The sequence below is a fragment of the Parasteatoda tepidariorum genome, chromosome 3 (genome assembly GCF_043381705.1).
Source record: "Parasteatoda tepidariorum isolate YZ-2023 chromosome 3, CAS_Ptep_4.0, whole genome shotgun sequence".
Lineage (NCBI taxonomy): Eukaryota > Metazoa > Arthropoda > Arachnida > Araneae > Theridiidae > Parasteatoda > Parasteatoda tepidariorum.
In genome coordinates this window covers 1,919,197-1,938,625 of record NC_092206.1, presented here as the reverse complement: position 1 = coordinate 1,938,625, position 19,429 = coordinate 1,919,197, and the positions used below count along the sequence as shown (strand labels likewise).

Sequence of the window (19,429 nt, the reverse complement as noted above, 5' to 3'; positions counted from 1 at the left end):
ATGCATAACACAGCTTTTTAATGATTGGTAGACACCTAAAAACCTTGAAAAAGAAAAAAAAAGACTTGAATAAATAATATTAATGCAGAGATGCAATACATTTTATTCATTTATAAGAAAGAAAAAAACATTTGCTAACAACTGTATAATGTGTACCATTTTATGGTCTTTTTTTTTTTTTTTTAAAGCCAAATAAATAATTACAGATACAAGACTAACAATCACTTTTAAGCATTATAAATAAAGAAAATAGTATATTTTTTCATTTATAAACTCTTTTTTTTATTTTCTATTAAGAGAATAAAAATATATCTTGACTACGAATGCAATTAAAAAAAAATTATCTTGCTTAAAAAAGAACATAAGTCTACACTTAAATGAAATAATAATAATAATAAAAAAACTAATGTAACTAATCAAATGAAATATATTAGAAAATTTAAATACTATTAAAATCAAAATATAATTTATTAAAATAAAAATAAATTTTTTTAAAGACAAAATGGTAACTATCAAACAAACAGAACCTTTAAAAATGAAACGTATTCAAGTAAATATTGATTTTGAGGCAGTAGATTTAGTCAATATAGCAAATGCATAGCTGCCAACATAGACAGGAAAAAAATCCAGTAGATTTTACAAAATGATATAAATTTCATAATAGTTGTTGCATAATGTACTAAATATTTTACATATAGGGAATTTTTATAGACATCAAAATAAAAAAACTGCAATATTTTCCGATGATGATTGGCATTAAATATGCTTGAAATGTTGTGAATTACGTTTACTCATAATTTTGAATAGTAATAGGCATTTAATTCATAATTAGGATTTTTTAAATTATTTTAGAAAGGGAGTTCTGAATATTTTCGCACAAAAAAAAATTTAAACTGATGTTTATAAATGAGGCTAGCTTAATTATATATTAGCAATACTTATTTAAATATTCAAGCAAGCAATATTCTGCGCAAAAATTTTATTTCAATAGGGATTTTTTTTGAAAACTTACTCAATTTTAGGGAATTTTCTAAAATGAATAAAGACTAGGAGAAACTGGAAAAATCCAGTAAAGTTGGCAGCAATGCAAATGTAACATTTTTAAAAATTTAGACACAAGAAGTTTCATTTTACTAAACAACCCTGTAGCAGAATTTTTTTGAACTTTCTGCGACATACCTTTCTAATACTAATATATTTCTGTAAGAGATACTTTTAAAAATAACAAATATATGTTACTAAATTAAAGTAATAGAAACTTCAAAAACAATTTTTTTAAGGATCAAATAAAATAATTTTTTAATTAAATATATAATATATTTTTTTTCTAATATTATGGGTGATATTCTGGCATTTTGCAGGGGGAAAACACACTAATTATTTCCTTCTTTGCATTTTGTAAATCATCATCACATTAAAATCGTGAATACCGAAAAAAAAAAAAGCATCGCCGAAGAAATCACGCAAATTGGACTCTTCAAACAAGGGCTACTAAATGAGTGTTTTTATTTCGAGATTCAGTTGTTGTAATAAATATCGAATTTTAAAAACTATGTGGAAATCAACAGTAATAACTGCATAAAAAATTAAAACAAAAATTTCTACAGAAAAGAAAACCAAATTTTTTACTTCTTTATTCTCAAATAAGAATAGAAAAATCTCAATAATTTTTTTCAGTTCTCCTATGAGCGAGAAAGGCATCTTTTGAAGATTTCTGCAGGGGAAAAAAAATTTATTGCAAGAACTCAGTTACGTTCTGCGACGTCGCCGTATCAACATGATTCTGCCTCAGTGCTAAGAAATAAATATATAAAAATTTAAGTTAATGAATAGTAATTATGTGTAAAAAAAGTCAAGCTTTTAGAGAAATCAAAATTTATAACTATAAGTAACTCTAAACAAACTATGAGACTGTTCACAGTAAAAATAGATAATAATAAACCATAAAAAAATTCTAAAATAAGAAAAGAAACTGAACATTTAACGGTCTTCTTCATAAAAATCTTTGACAAAAAAGTAAGTAACAATTAATGAAAGTAATACCTACTCAAACTATTTTGCAGAAATTCTTATGCTCATAATAAAATGATTATGTATTTGAAAGTATAAAATTGATCTAACAAATGTACCAATTCAATTTGGGAACAAAATACCTCACGATTATTCTCAACATTTAAATGACAATATTAACTATATTTTATACAGATGGAAACTTTACAACATTGAGAATTCACATTGACAAGTATCAAAAGAAAAAGCTGTGTTATAGTACAGGATTGCCACTCAAATATGGAAACAATTCCCTGTGTTTTCACTCAACATACATCACAATCACTGTGCTCTTCTATGAGCTGTATAGGGCTAAATATAACAATTGCTGAAAAAACTTAAAACAAATAACGCTATAGTAAATGAATTAGTTTAATATAGTTGAAATATCCTTAAATATTCCATAGGTAGCTCTTTGAATGGTTACCATTTTTTTTAGATGAAGCAAAATTCTCTGTATTTTTCCAGTTTCTAAAAATAAAAACACAAAATTCCCTCTTATTTTAGGCGATTTTTAAATCTCCTGCATTTTCCGTGTGGAGTGGCAACTCTCTAGTCAGTATAAATACTTTTAAATAATTCTGAAAAGAAACCACCTAGAAAGAATTTAAAGGACCAATCAATAGAAAAATTGCAATAAAAAGGGAAACTTCAATAACTCAAAACAGTGACAGAAGTCAAAACATTCACAGTTATTGAAAATAGCACTACCCAAAAAATTAAATTCATGTTGTCTTGTTTCAGTTTATTATTATTCTTTAAAAACAAAGATTTTGTGAAACTTGAATAAAAATAAAACTTTTCTTTTAACTTTTTCGTATTATCAAAATATTTTTGAAAATGAATTATGAAAAAATATTTGCTGTTTTTTTTCCAGAGCTTTTAGGCATAGAAAAGAATATTAAAAAAAAAAAAAAATTCTGACATAATTTTTTAAAAGGTTTCAAACTTATGAAAGGGATCACATTAACAATAGTAAAATTGAAAGAAATTTAAGAGTGCAGTTCTCTAGAAAATTATTAGTTTTCTTCTATTCCTTGAGTCTTGACTAAGAATTTAAAATTGTTTTTAGTTATCAAAAAATTGAAATACTATACACTTTGAGTTATACAAGTTTGACTGACCTTCACAAATACACCATTGCTTTCATCTAAATACAATATGCATGTAATATATTTTCTTAAAATGTAATAACTTTTTTTTATAATACCCGAGGGCTTGTTCAATTAATCTTTAAATTTTGGTAGATCATAGCAATTGAAAAATAAACTATTTTCTTGTTTTTAAATCATCTGAATGGTTTATTTACTTATTAAAATTATTTAGATTATCTTTCTTGATGGTTAACAAGTAAAACTATTTATATATAAGAATCTTTTTTAACAGGGTTGCCATGCAAATCTGGAAAGAAAAAAAATGCCACGTGTCTTCCCTGTACATATTATACACAATATATTAAGAGGAAACAACAATTGCTGTGCTCTTTTGTGAGCAATATTGGGTTAACTATATTTATTAGTTTTAACTGCTGGAAAAACTTCAAGAAAAAAAAAACAGCTGAATTTATTTACTATACATAAATGATGCTATAGTAAATTAAATAGTTTGGTATAGCTGAAATATCATCCTTAAATATCCCATTGTTTGCACTTTAAGTGGTCACCTTTTTTCAGAAAAAAAAAAAGATTAAAATACAGGGAAAATTACATGTAATTTTCAGAAAGGAAAAAAAAAAATCAAAATTACTTGCATTTTACCTGTTACATTAGATGATTTTTTATTTCCTTGCGGAGTGGCAACGCTGTTTACAGATTAAAGAATTCACAAACATTTACATGTGAATTTTGGCTTAGAAGAAATGTTTTTAAAGTTAAATTAAAATAGTCATAGAACCTATACAGTTGTAGAATGCTCATAGACGAATTTTATTATAACACAGCTTTTACTGAACATTTGAAAGTACACAGCTACAGAAATATTACACAGATTGTTCCTGAAAACAATTTTCATAATCACAACATCCCTTTAAATAATAATAAAAACGGAATCTTTTAAGACAATATATTTAGTCTTTCTTTTTATCTTCAATGGGTTTAGCTATAGTGCTAACTGTTCCATTTGCATCGGAGCGTTGCGTCTCTATTTCTCCACTTGTTCCAAATTCATTCATTCTTTTTGGATCTACTCGATAGATCCATCTTTGGTACAAATAAATGAAGAAAACTATATCTGCAAGATTTTATCAATATTTAAAATGTTGAAGTCATTTTTAAATAAAATACAACACATTTAACACTAAACATGCCAACTCTTAATATATACCTATTTCTACCAACTCTTAATATAACGCTATTTCTACCATAATGACTGGACCATATGTTTCTTGATTGAATGTATGAAATTATTTTATTATAATTAAACAAAATTGTATATTGCCAATTTTTATGTATTGCAAACACAATAAGAATTTTTAATTCTTTGCTCAATTCATTTTTTACATATACAGGATGTTTCCATTGTACATTTTCCGCAAACATATTTCTTCTCATTATTATTATTTCTATATATCCTATAATTATTCTTATTAATTAACATTATTTCTTGTGTTGTCTTGATTGTTTCGACATTTTTCCGGGTAAAAACTAACAGTTAATTAGAAATGAAGTAAAGGTATCAAAATAATATATAAGCTATTTACCAAAACATTTAGTTTTTGACACAAAAATGCCAACCTAAAATTTTAGGTACTTTCTTGTAATTTGATTTCTCAGTTATTCTTACTGAACTAACTCCGCAACAGTCTTTGCAAAAATGTGCAATTAAACGAAGGCAATACGTTAAACATTCATTACATCGTCATTTCTGATCCGATAACCTTATAAAGCAATAAATTCTTCTCCCGGTCATATGACCAGTTGTGGTAGAAATAGATATTATTATACAATTATTATTTGAAGCAAACAAAATAATAATAGAATATTAACTGTATATAATTGCTAGTAAAAATCATGTGCAAAAACAATAAGCTCATTTTTGCTGCAAAAGTTCTTAAATGGTTATTTGAGCGGTTATGGTATGTTCGGTGTTAACAATGATGATACAAAATATATGCATGTGATGCCACAATAGGCATTACATATTTCCTCCTAGCTTTTCTTTAATTTCTTAAACTTATTTTTTTCAAACATTCTCAATCAATTTTTTGTTAAATTAAACCAATTATTTATTGTTAATTACATTTTATAAAAAGCTGATATAAAATATTTTATTCTTATCTTAACAATCAATGTAACAGCTAACTTTTTATTTCAATGTAAGACTCATGAATTCCCTGTCGCAACTAAATCGAAAACAAAAAGCTATTCATAACTTTTTATTTCTTACCACAAAAATGTTTCAGCTACACGGTTATACTAATTCTCAAGTCTTTTTGGCAATTCGCTTGCGTCAAATTCTTTTTAAATTTAATATTGATTACGGGGGGTTGGATTTATTATTGGCAATGTTATCTTTTGGTAAATCACCAGCCAGGGATCTCTTCCCATGCATCTAACTGTCAGCAGGGAACAATTCATTTATTTCCAATTTCGAATTATTGGCGATTAGATTGGGGGGCCTTTCAGTCCCAACCGTTGAATCTTCATAAAATATTCTTGATTTTCTTTATTTTTATAATTTTTGGAACGTGGCCATGTTCAATTTAATATTTACTTAATAAATCAATTTTCCCAAAACGATTTTGTTAATTTTTCTGGGATAAATACCCTAACATCATATCCAAATTAAGATGTATATGAAACAGCCAAAAATATGCTTATTACTACAACCTCAACTAACGATAGGAGAAAATTCAGTTTATTTTATGAAATAATATAAATTTTATGATAATTGCTATATAATGTACTAAATATTTTACACATAGGGATTTTTATAGTCATCAAAGTAGAAAAACTGTAATATTTTCCAGTTTCAATTGACATTTTAAACATACCTGAAATGTTATGTATTATGTTTACTCGTAATTTCAAATATTAATAGGCATTTAACTTATCAAAAACAATTTNAATATTTTCCAAACATGATTTCACATTAAACATACTCGAAATGTTATGCATTATGTTTACTCCTAATTTCGAATATAAATTATAAGAGGTAAGATTATAAATATTTAATTCATCAAAAACAGTTAAAAGATTTAATTTAGAAAGAGAGTTCTGAATAAACTGAATATTTTAGACCAAAAAAAACTTTGAACTGATTTCTATAAATGAGGTTCGCTTCATTATGTATCAGTAATACTTATTTAAATATATAAGCAATAATCTGTAAGAAAATTCTTTTGCAATATGGATTTTTTTTTTCCAGGAAACTTATTCAATTTTAGAGAATTTTCTAAAATGCACAAAAACCAGGAGAATTTTAATTACACCAGTAGACCAGGAGAAAGTGGCAAAATTCAGTAGTCTACTGGAAAATCCAGTACAGCTGGCAGCTATAACTAACCAACCCCATCATTTTACTAAAATGTTTTGAAAGGAGAGAGTAAATCCATTAATCAACTGAGTTCACTTGTTCATAAAAGTCACAGTATGTCATGTAACTTTTTATCATCAATAGCAACAATTTTACCTTGGCCCCAGTTGAGCTTAAAATTCGATCAATGTAAATGAATATGCACTGATGGACCAATATTGGGATGTCTAGATTTTTTAATATTTGTCCTATATAGGGCCAATACATTGGTTGTAAAGCGGCTGTAAAATATCGGGTGAATAGCACAATTTTATATAGGGCCAATATTTGTGAATATTAGTCCAATGAGGGCGCAAGTTATTTTGCTGCTTAGGAATGTTGTAATTTTTTACATTTTAAAAAAATCAATTCCATATTTCAATACATTTATCTTAAAAAAATAAATCATAGAAAAAGGCAAGAAAAGTTTTTTCAATTTTTGAAAATTTGACTGAGTTGATCTTGAATTATGTTTTTAAAAAAAAAAAGCTTTTCCTTTGCCTGAGGGCAGTTTCCCAAAACACCACTAACTCTATAATTTGTCTACAATAAGAACTCCCCTACTCTCGCCTCAAAGTCTGAGGGCGTCTGCTACTATAAAAACAAGAATTGCGCATTTCAGGGAGGGTGGGTAGCTTCTCTTCACTCTAGGGTTATCACAATAGACCGGAGAAAAAGATTCTATTTCTCTCACCGACCTGAGCCAAAACCGGTCCTAAGCAGCGACCAAACACCCCTACTTGAAATAGTTATACCTGGTTACCGTAGTCACCGCTACGTGTCTAGACGAAACTCTAGGCGAGTTCTTACTTCAGACAAATTCTACTTTGGACACAGTAAAAAAATACTCACCATCTCTGAAACAACCGATTCTGTACATTGTTGGCATTTTAATGACAAAAGCAAATATGTCATCAATAAAAGTGTTGAGGAACTTATATGACAGCATTCGCCAAGGAAGGTGTGCAACTGACTTCAATTTGTAGTTGATGAAAAGTTGAGGTGTCATCATTATGAAACCTAAGCAAAAATTGGATTAGTAACATTTGCAGAATGATTATTTCAGTTTATTATCAAAAAAAAAAAAAACATACCTATAATTCTCAAGAGAAAAAAATTAGAAGATTTTATTTAATTCATTCCATAATTTTTCAGGAGAAGAAATCATAATTAGGGGTGGCGCATTTTATCAAAAGAAAAAAGATTTTAAAATATCAGAATTATCATATCCTTGAAATTTGTGCACGTTATAGACGTTTGTTAAGAAATGGATGAAAAGAATTTATCCTCAATATCGCAGATCATAAATTTTGGGTGTTTAGACTACTAAATTATTTTTTTTTCTCTTTTTAAAATATCAGCGTTTGAAGGGAAAATGTATTTTATTCTGCATGGAAATTAGAAAATGTAGAATATTTCAAATGGTTTTAAATCACGAACCACTTTTAGTAAAAAACGGATCAGGAAGATCAAGTACAGGTAGTTTTCAAATTGTAGCAAAATCACTGAACAAAACCACAAGAGATTTCATCTGAAGCGAAACGAAAAGGAGATGAATTATTGCTTTTTATTATCAATATTATTTTTACTTCATAACCTTCCTCGAACAGCCGACCCAATTTTTTGGGTTTACGACTGTGATTTATGCAACTCATTAGTGTTGTAATTTTGAACCCAATCCAGAATATTGGGAGAAATGTTGCATTCGTGGTGGTTTTTGAGGGAAGGGAAAACATGGAGGAGAAAACTATTAAAACCTCCCACAATTAGTCTGACGGCAAGGGGATTCGAACCCATCAGCCTTCTACCACAGAGGATATTTTATGCCAGCACTGTGGTCAGTGCAAGCCGAATGTGGAATTATATTGCTACGGAATACCATCCAGCAATCGCTTGACAAATCGCCCGGCATGGATCTCTTCCCAAGCACCTAACTGTCAGCAGGGAACAATTCATTTACTTTCAATTTCGAATTATTGGTGATTGGATTGGAGGGCCTTTCAGTCCTGTATTGTATATACCACTACACAAAAATAGAATTCCAATTCACTAGTATATAAGACATGTTAACTCGATTCTATGATGGGGTACCTTTTCATAGAAGAAGGTTGACATGTGATTGATAACTACAATTTCCCTTCACCTCTTTGAAGCAGGGATTTCAGAATCACAAGGCCTTGTTCAAATAAATGTTGCAGCCTATTATTATTCTGCTGTTGCCTTCCCCATAAAAAAATTGTGAATGAGGAGCAATGAAATACTTAACCAATTTTAAAAAAAAAATCACAAACATATTTTCTTCTGAGCCATGGTGGAGCAGGAGATAGAGCGCTCACCACCCAATGAGGTGAAAGGGGTACGAATTCGGGCAATGGCTGGTCGGTTCAAATTCCGCATTCGGCTCACACCGACCACAGTGCTGACGTAAAAAAAGTATCAGTGGTAGGATGATTCATGGGGTGGGGTTCTCTTACTGTCGCACTACATAGAGAGGTTTTCTTCTCCATGTAATGCAAATGCGGCTTATTTCCATCAAAAAGTTCTCCATGAAGGCACATTTCTCCCAATAATTGATCCAGTAGTTTTCCCTTGTCTTCTAGATTGAATTCAAAACTACAGAGCTGAACATTGGTAGCGGTAAACTTAAAATTTGGTCGGCAATTCAACAACGGTTATAAAAAAAGCTTATTCTTTTAGTACATATATTAAAATCTGAACATGAAATATTTTTAAAAAATACAAATTTAGTATTATTATAACTGTACTTTTGATTAAATTAAAATATGCATACTTTTACAGTTTTGCTCGTAGTGTAATCTTACATTTAACGTTTCGACACTGAAGAAGGTTAATTATAGAACTACCTTGTTTTAATTTAATTCATACAAGCGAATGTGTTAATTATTGCATAAATTTAAATATAATAAAACTCCTCTAAAATAATCATATAATTTATTTAGAAACTTCTATTCATCTGTTCAATTATCCATCTCTGAACAAAAGGATAAAAAAATGTGATTTAAAATAAATATATATAAACACCCAGTTACTGCAACAGCCATGTGGAATGATAAGCAATTTTATCCCACATTTATTCAAGAGACAGGGTTGCCACTTGAATAAATGTGATGTTGTTTTTAACTGCTGTAAAAACTTAAGGAAAAAAAGGAAAAGCTAAACATATTTTGATAATTTTATAGTAAAGAATAAATTTAATATAGCTGAAATATTCTCCTTAAATATCCTTTGAGTGGTTACCATTTTTTTAAAGACAAAAATAAAAACAGGGTATCTGCAACATTTTAGACTTTCAAATTCATTACTAATTAATTCCAAGAACTTTTCACGACTTAACGAAGTTACTATTTTCTCCAACAAAAACAAAACAATAAATTTAAAAAAGCATTATAATAATATTAAGTGAAATGATAGGTAGAACCAAAACTCTGCATCTTCATATTTAAAGATTTTAAATTTAAAAAACAGAGCAAAGAAAGAGTTGAAGGAATAAAATAGCTGAAATAAATACAAAAGCAAATAATTTTTTTTCCTCTTTTTTTTTCTGCAGAATTATATTCTAAAGACACTTTTCTTGTTCATTGGAAAGGAAAAAAAAAATACTCCAGATTTTTCTGTTCTCATTTCGGAATAAAAAACATTTACCAATGACTGCCTTGTTTCAGCTAGGATTTGAAATTAATAAAAAAAAATAAATAAATAAATAAAAAAAACAATAACAAAAATTCTGAAATCACAGAAGTTTAAAAGATAGTTCCCTCTAGAAATGATGTTCTTCCTTTCATTTTTAGAAAGAACAAAAAATTTTTAAGGAGCATAATAAAATCATTTTATATTTTAATAAAATATGACTGTGAGTGGGGATTTTGTTACAAATTCAGATATTCCGAACACCATGAAATTGGGTGGGTGGGGGTAAATTCCATTTTTAAATTAAATTAAAAATTAGATTTTTCAGTGACCTAAATTCATGTGTTTTTCCTTTTTTTTAAATAGGTAAAATCATGACAAATTTTGTTCAATACTGAAATTTATAACTTTCCATGATTTCTCATAACTTTTCAGGTGCGCAGATACCCTGGCATTAGTTAACATGAAACACAAAAATGAGAAATGAAATAGAAGATTAAAAAAAAAATATTCACATACCAAAAGTTAATAAGAATCCATAAAGCATGCCTAAAACCCATGAATACCATCCTTTATGTTCCAGATAAAGGAGTGAGTAGACAGCATAGCACCCTAACAGAGGAAACAATGCCCAAGACAAATATCGGAATGCCAACTAAAGAAAGTGAGAAAACAGAGAATAAGAGCAAACAGTTTTTTTTTCCATCTTTAAAGAATTGAGAATTTGAAAATCTGTATAAAAAAACTAAAAAAAATTTTCTCTCCAATCTTATGTTTTTTTTAAAATCTATTAAAAACAATTTTACTAGAACTTTTCAAGATCCTACTTGAACTTTGGTTCAGAGTTGGTCAGTCCTATTCTTTCATGCCACTTTCATTATTTCTTTTTCTTCTTGAAACAAAACAATCACTGCAGGTTTTTTGCCTCGCCTGCTCTTTCACAAAGGTAAAGACACTCTCCTTGCCCCTTTTGTAAAACTTTTTTATTTCGACAAAAAAATGCTCTTTTTCTACTTAGAAAAAGACATAGTAGCATCATTAAACTTCAAATTATAATAAGCAAACCAAAATTTTTTTCATTTTTGTAAGAATTATTATTAAAATTTTAATTAATTACGATTAAAACTTTTTAAGAGGAAATGTCTTTCTGCAGGAACTCTATGAAGTTCTATGACAATGTTGCTGCAATTCTCCCACAGGGTGTATACATATGAAATTTCTTTATCTTTTCTCTTTGTATTATAAAGATTTTAATTTTTAAAGTTCAAATAAATATCAATGCAAATTGTTATTATAGATTATTTCTATATCATTGCAATTATTCTGAAAACAATATATGGTGTTAAATATTATTGTTACTGTACCCTTCCAATAAATGGACAATTTTAGTGAGAGGACAATTTTTTTAGAACAAGTGTGTCTAAACTGTAAATACTTAAAAAGTGAAAAAAATTTCTTATAAAAAAAGAAATAAAAATAAATTAAGTTATACTTACTATGTCATACTGTTTCGTAGAAGATTCCACATATGAACCTTTGTCTGTAATTTTTATTTTAGGTATTATACCAAAGAGCTTTTGCTCTCGGTTAATTTCAATATTTGACACTTTATGAATTTTCCATATTTCAATGAGAAGTCCAACAAACACAGATATTCTCACAACCATATTAGTATCATTATCTAAAACATAAAGGAGAACAACCACTGACTGAAAAACATTGAAGAAAACAGAACGCACTGATAAGCCTTCAAGGGATTTTCTGTTGTTCCAAAACTGAATATCTGAAAGAAAAAAATTAATCTGAATATAGGATTCAAAAAGGACATGATGTACCAAACTGTTTGTAAAGCAAATCAAAAGGTAAGATACACAGTGCAAATTATCTTTAAAAAAAAAAACGGTACATAATACACAAGTCAAAATTTTTGATGGTAACCATCAACAATTCTATCATGAACCATTTTTTGATGGTAAACAACATAAGTAATCATCAACCCAATGTAGGAATTCAGACTGATTTATGATGGCATAACATAAGAATAGCAACTTGTTTTGATGGTTTGTTCAGGTTGAAAAATCAGAAATTTCCATCATAGTTTCTTAGAAATCAAATGTTGGAACAATCATGAACAACCATCATCCCAATGTAGGAGTTTGGAATGATTGATGATGGACCAACATAAAAAAAAAATTGTTCTGATGGTATATTCCTAAGAACCAGCAAGAATTCCCATTAAACCATCATGGAAATGTCTAGTTGGAACCATCATCATGAATCATTGGTCCAAGAGAATCAAAATTCTCTTAATGGTTAACTATCATAGAGAGTTAACCATCATAGAAGCATTTTTCATTATTCCATGATGGAAATTGTTGGTATATCAAAAACTATGAACGCTTAATGGAAAATGTTGGAGATCATCAAATGATATTGAACCATCATGAATCACACTGAAATCAACATAAACCATCAAAATTTTTTGATGGCACCATCAAGAATTTTGACTTGTATACACAAATGCTTTCAAAAGTGAATAAAATCAGACAAAAGTGTTAATGCACTAAAATGATATAAACAGGTGAAAATTTTACGTAGGTAATAAAATAAAAAGTTATTAAAAACAGCACAATATTTTTAATAATTTTATTAACTTTTTATTTAAAGAAGAGCATAAATTTTATTAATTATTTATGCACTTCATTTAAGGAATCTTTCATTCATATAATAGAGCTAGAGAGCATTTATTCATAAAATAGAGATTGTGGTTGAATGAATTGTGAAAACATTGCATAGAACAATGCGAAAAGCACGCTTTTGCTGGTGAAAATCGACATGGTACAGAAAAAAAAATCTAAATTTCAAAAAGGGAAAAATCAAGCACTTTTTAAAAACAGACAAATGAACCGATGGTACGCCAAAATAGATTGTGGTCCATGTGGCAGAATTTTTTCGAGCTATCTATGACAAAACTCTCTAGCACTAATATCATTCTGCAAGATACTTTTAATAATAACAAACATTTATGTTACTAATTTAAAATAAAATAAAAATTGCATTTACAAAAAAAAAACAATATTTTTTATTGAACATGCAATAGTTTTTTATTTTAATATTATGGGTGATATTCTTGCATTTTGTTTGGAGCGAACGCACAAATTATTTCCTTCCTTGCATTTTGTAAATAATCCTCACAATAAAAAAATAATTAAAAATATTCGTAATTGCCAAAAAATAGAATTGTGAAAACCTTGAATAAAACAATATGAAAAGCCCGCTTTTGCATATATGTGGCGAAAATCGACATGGTAAAGAAAAAATATATCATTTTCAAAAAGAGAAAACTAAGAACCCTTTAAAAATACCCAATGAAAATAGTTAGTACCTTTAAGGGCTTCTAAAAACGGATGTCGAAAATAAGCTCCTTTAAGTACTTTTTAAAAACGCTATGCACCAAGTAAGAGCATACACTCTAAAAGTATTTTAAGACTGAATTTATTTTTCTGACCAATTAACACATTTGAATTTTCAGAAATTTATAGCTCAGATTCCAAAATGTACTTTCTATAAGGATATTAAATCCAATATCTAATTTTTTACAACAAACAAGATAAAAATAACAACTAACCATGTACATCTTTTTATATCAATTACTGAATTATAAACCACTCATTTTTTCTTTACATATCTCTACTTAGTTTTTCACATCATCATTATTCATATTTTGTTCTATCTCTATAAATTTCTCTTTTTCAATATATATAAATATATATATATATATATATATATATATATAATCTAAATTTTACTTCTGCCAGCATTTCAAAACATTGGCAAAAAATAAAAACAAGAAAATTTAGATACAACAATATTCCGAATATTGTTTAAGCAGGCAAGTATTGAATTTCAATCTCATCTTTACTAATGAGCAATACCATTACTTGATCATTTTGCAATAATTACAGTTAACAATGTTAACATTAAAATACAATTTTTATTTAAACAGAAAATATTTGTTGCATTTTTCAGGAAAAACAAAAATTTTAATATTACAAACAAATAGAAAAATATTAATTTTTGAAACTTAATCTATTGACTTTCTCTCAGGACTGAAGAGTGGCCACCCATGTGTAAGAGGTAGACTCCTAGCTTAATAACAAGGGAATTTATAGAATTTTGTGACAGGGGGAGGAAGAATGAAAATAACAAGAAAAATAAAATTTGCTATTTAGTTAAATTTGGTCTCCTTGATCAGCAAAAATTCGAGAGACAACATAGTTAATACATACCATTTTTAAAAGCAAGGAACTCAAAGATGCTGTGTACAATAGAAACAACAAAGGTGAGTCCAAGAAGGTAGGGAGAAGTCTCCAATAGAGCTTCCTTCATCGAATCTTGATCGTCGTCACTCTCTTCCATCAGATCTTGACCAAGGAAAGAAGTCCATCGGGATCTCATGGCCTGAGCAGTGTACAACTGCCATCGGAACAGTGACAGAGGTTGAAATGTCAGGTGTACAGGTAAAGTACTGTAATAATGATTATTTGTGTTAATTACTGAAAACTAATATGATTTACTGAAATTCAAAGGTTTGTACAAGGTATCTGCTATATTTTAGATTTTCAAATTCAAGACTTTCCATAACTAATTCTAAGAATTTTTCACGACTTAACGAAGTTTCTCCGACAAAAACACAACAATCGATTTAAAAAAGCATTATAATATTAATTTAAATGATGGGAATAAACAAAACTGTTATACTCAGTATCTTCATATTTATAGATTTCAAATTTAAAAAACAAAGTAAAGAAAGAGTTGAAGCAATAAAATAGCTAAAAAAATATATATATACATAAACAAATAACTTAATACAGTCAGATATATGTAGATATTTAAATCTGTTTTATTTCTTCTTAAAAGAAAGTGTAATATAAATAGCATAAACCAGAATTTTAAATTGATCAAATAAAAATTCTAAAAGAGAATTTTAAAAGAAATTTTGCTCTAGAAATGATGTTCTTTCTTTCAATTTTTGAAAGCACACCATAATTTTTAAAGAACAGGATAAAAACATTTTATATTTTAATAAAATATGACTATGAGTGGGGATTTTGTTACAAATTCAGATATTCAGAACACGGTGATAATATAGATTTTTCAGTGGAATTAGATTTTTTGGCAACCTAAATCCATAACTTTCGATGATTTTTTTTATTTTCAAAAAATAGTTAAAATCATGAAATTTTATGACAAATTTTGTTCAATACAGAAATCCATGACTTTCCATGATTTCTCATGATTTTCCAGGTGCGTAGATATCCTGTTTGTAAAAGAGACAGAGGTTAAAATGTTAGGTGCACAGGTAAGGTGATAAAAATAATATAAATAAAAAATAACCCAATGATTACTTGCGTAAATTCTGAAACTAATATGATTTACTGAAATTCAAAAGAGAAAGTATACATATATTAGATGAGTATTTTCAAAGATAACAAATTGTTATTAATTTTGAGCTTTAGAGTAAATAACTCAAGTTGGCTCTTGAAAGATTAAGGTAAGTTACTCTGATGCCCTGTTGTATAGTTTGTCTATGGTAAGAACTCCTCCTGCCACAAAGTCTGAGGCTGTTATGGAAACAAGAATAGTGTATTTCAGGGAGGGTAGCTTTTCTTCACTCTATGGCTAACCCAATAGACAGAAGAAAAATATTACCATTCTCTCTTCCTAAACAGAGATGCTACACCCCTACTTGGCAGTGACTATACCTCGTTATAGTCATTGCCACAGGTCCAGACATATGGCTTGGGGAGTTCCTACTTTAGACAAACTATAAATAAGTATATAAAAACACTAAGTAACATCAGGAGAGAACAATTATTTTGTGAACATATGAATGGGCAATCTTCAAAAAGATGTATAATAAAGATATATTAAAAAGTATAGTATACCTGTGATATAATTTTATAATCTAATGTCTATTCTAAATTTTATTTTACGATTCCTCAGAAAAGAATACAAAACAGAGTCACAAATTATTATTTCAGTAGGAAAAATGCATACCTGCTAACATTGGAAAAATAAAATAACAAAGATTTTACTAGCGACATTTTTTTGGCTACGAGTAAAGTTTTGATGCATAATCATGTAAGTCAAAAAGAGAAACTCAAAATTGGAAATAATATAAACATTTACATACACAGAAGGAAAAAAAAAGTATATAATCTGAATTTAAAGAAAAATTTTTTACACCATTATTTATAATTACTTAAACTACAGTCGAACCCCGCTATAGNATTACTGAGTCCGCAGACGGTTCACTATAGCGGGGTTCGACTGTATTAACACTCAACATATTGCAGTACTGGCAATAGCACTATCTGCTGTATTTTTGCCACCAGTGGATATCTTATCACCAAAATTTCTTCAATAGTCTATATATATTTAACAATATAATTAATATATTTTCATTAAGCATAAGAAAATATTTCCAGGTGATAATACATCAATAAGTCTTTATATTTATTTAAATTTCAATATAGAGTCATTTTATACTGTATTTCATTCAAACAGTGTTCTTTATAAAATTCATTGATATAATTTTCTTTAAACCATTATCAAAAGTCAATTGTTTAAATAATGTTGTTTGTACTTTATTAGCACTATTATTTTAAGAGATATTCAATATTCACAAATACAAAATTGTCAAATTTCTTGCTGCATATACTATAGAGCAAAAGTAGATAAAATTCTTTAAATTTTTTTTTTCTTATTTGAAATTAAAATATTTAAAGAATTCTAATCTAACCACATTGTTCCTTAGTTTAAATTAGTAAATTGTTTTTGTTTTTACAACTAAGCAATTCCATGGTGTGGGATGTAAAAAATGAACATAAATTTCGTACAAAAACTATATTATAAAACGTAAGTTTATAATCATCAAATTTTTAGTACATTCTAATCTATCAAAAAACAATTTGTTTATAAAAACTGATTATAATAAGTTCAAATTAAATGAATTAAATTGTCGGTGTAGGATGTAAATTGCAATAAAGCAAAAAATGATTACTCCTTTACAAACTGTCTAAACTCTGCAAATATGTCTGTAATTTAAATGTAAACTTGACTCAACTTTGAAGCTGACATTTGAATAAAAAATTCTATGCAGTTCTAAACTTGTAAAATATGATAAATAATTAATTTCAAATTTTTTACTTCAGAGTCAGATGTAAATTTTTCAAGTTGGACATAAATTTAAGTTAATGATAACCATTATAATGACTGAAAATTACTTTAATTTAAATCTTAAAACTATAAGCATTATTTTTTTTAACTAAATAGCTTCTTTATATTTCAATTGCCTTCTATTTTCTGTTGGAATAGATGGATCAATGTGTTTTATAAAATTTTTCGTTTTGTAAAAGTTAGTTAAAAATCATTCATTTTAGTTTTAACTGTGCAACCTATATTAACAATAGTGTAAATAGAACTCATATTTAAGCAATATTTCCTTAAATTTGACAATTTTAAAAACCCTGGATTAAAAGGATTGCAATTTTTCTTAAATATATATATACATAGGAAAAATGCTGAAAAGTTTCATTATTTTTAGATACAATAAAAAAATCTATTGAAAAAAAAGTCACTGTACATTAAAAGGAAAGAAAACAATTTTTTTTTAATGTATTATAAGCCTATAAAAAAAAGAAAAAAAGATCTCGGAAAAAAAGATTGTTTCGTGTAGAAAAAATTATAATTTAATAGCTTTATTTATCGCTTACATTAAATTAAATAATCGTTTCGTGCAGTTCTTACAATCTATCGTATTTGATGTTTCAAAGCAGACGATATCAACTGATACACCTTTTACTTGTATTTAGTAGCACAACTAGTGGTAAAGAAGAAGGAGCATATGTACCCAATTGTAGCATTAGAAATGTGCCAAATATATATTTAAAAAAAATTTATATGAATTCCAAAATAAATTTTATGTTTTTTTAATACCCTTCTCTCCAGTTTGTTTTACCAATTTACTAACAATTTTTTGTCCCATTTAACTAAAAATTGAAAAGGATTAGTGTTATTGTTGTAGCTTGCTATGCAAGTAGGTTTTCTTTTTTCTTTTTTTTTTTTTTCAAAAAATACTAATTTCTTTCTTTACTGAAAAAAATGAATAACTACAGAATGTTCTGAAAATTTTTTTTAATAAATACATACATTTTTCAAGCAAAATGATTGCTTTAAAATGTTCGAAATGAAGTTAAATTGTTTCTCAAAAAATTAAAACTGAGTTGCTTACCTCAAATAAAAAAACTTAATAAAATAAAAATATATAGAAACTTCATTGATCAATTTTAACGGATGGTAAAATAATTTAAATTAAGAAAAAAATTCCAGCCTTTCTTTGAAATTCCCTGATTTTTCCAATTTTTATCCAAATTTCCCTGATTTTTCCAGTATAAGGATTCCCTAACAATTGCAGGTTTTCAAGGTGGGTGGCTACCCTGTTTTAGTTATTTTTAACATACATGTTAGTTTATTCAAGAATTATGTAAAATCAGATGAATTTTCACCTTTTTTGCATAAGAAAAATTATTAGCGAAAAATTTTAACAGTATATAGTTTACCATCAAAAAAGTATTCTGAAAAAGTTATTGTAACTTACTGTATTTTTGGACAGGTTAAATATAGCACAAATAACTTGATATATTAATTTGTTTATTAACTGGTTTGAATTCCATAAGTTTATGACAGGGACCCAGGGCTCGAAGAAAGTCAGAAATTTTACCCGTCCCCGAGGACGGCTTGTCCAACAATGTACCCGTCCTCCTTTGAAGCTATTACGTAGCTTCTAATTAAATAAAGATATCATTTTCTCTTATTTATTACAAGCATTTATATAAATTGCACAATGAATTAGTAGTTACTAGGATTACAAATACTAGGTTATTAATAGTAAAACCTAGTATTTCTTTTATGAAATAATTTATTTCTTTTATGAAATAATTTAAATGACAAAAGTCAAGTTATCTGGAATGTCAATTTATCCGAAGGTACTTCATTTTTTAAATGAAACAAATATGACGTTTGCCAGTTTCACAATCAAGGCAATGATTTACAGAGGTTTCTGCACAGAAATCTGAAAGGGGTTTTGCATTTAGGTAGATGTTCATAATTGCGTTTAACGCTTCTTGTTTAAGACCAGTACGTAATGTGTTTTTTT

General features: G+C 27.6%; 1 protein-coding gene across 1 annotated transcript in view; it reads right to left on the bottom strand.

Annotated features, from left to right (window-relative positions):
- Positions 1-85: 85 nt before the first annotated feature.
- The window catches only part of LOC107441959 (putative lipid scramblase CLPTM1), a gene marked incomplete at its 5' end in the record, with an annotated part of 49,685 nt that continues 30,341 nt past the window's right edge, over positions 86-19,429 (bottom strand). The window contains 5 exon segments of the mRNA XM_071178198.1: positions 86-4,278; positions 7,414-7,581; positions 10,729-10,864; positions 11,706-11,992; positions 14,499-14,737. Of these exon segments, the coding sequence (XP_071034299.1) occupies positions 4,115-4,278; positions 7,414-7,581; positions 10,729-10,864; positions 11,706-11,992; positions 14,499-14,737 (994 nt within the window).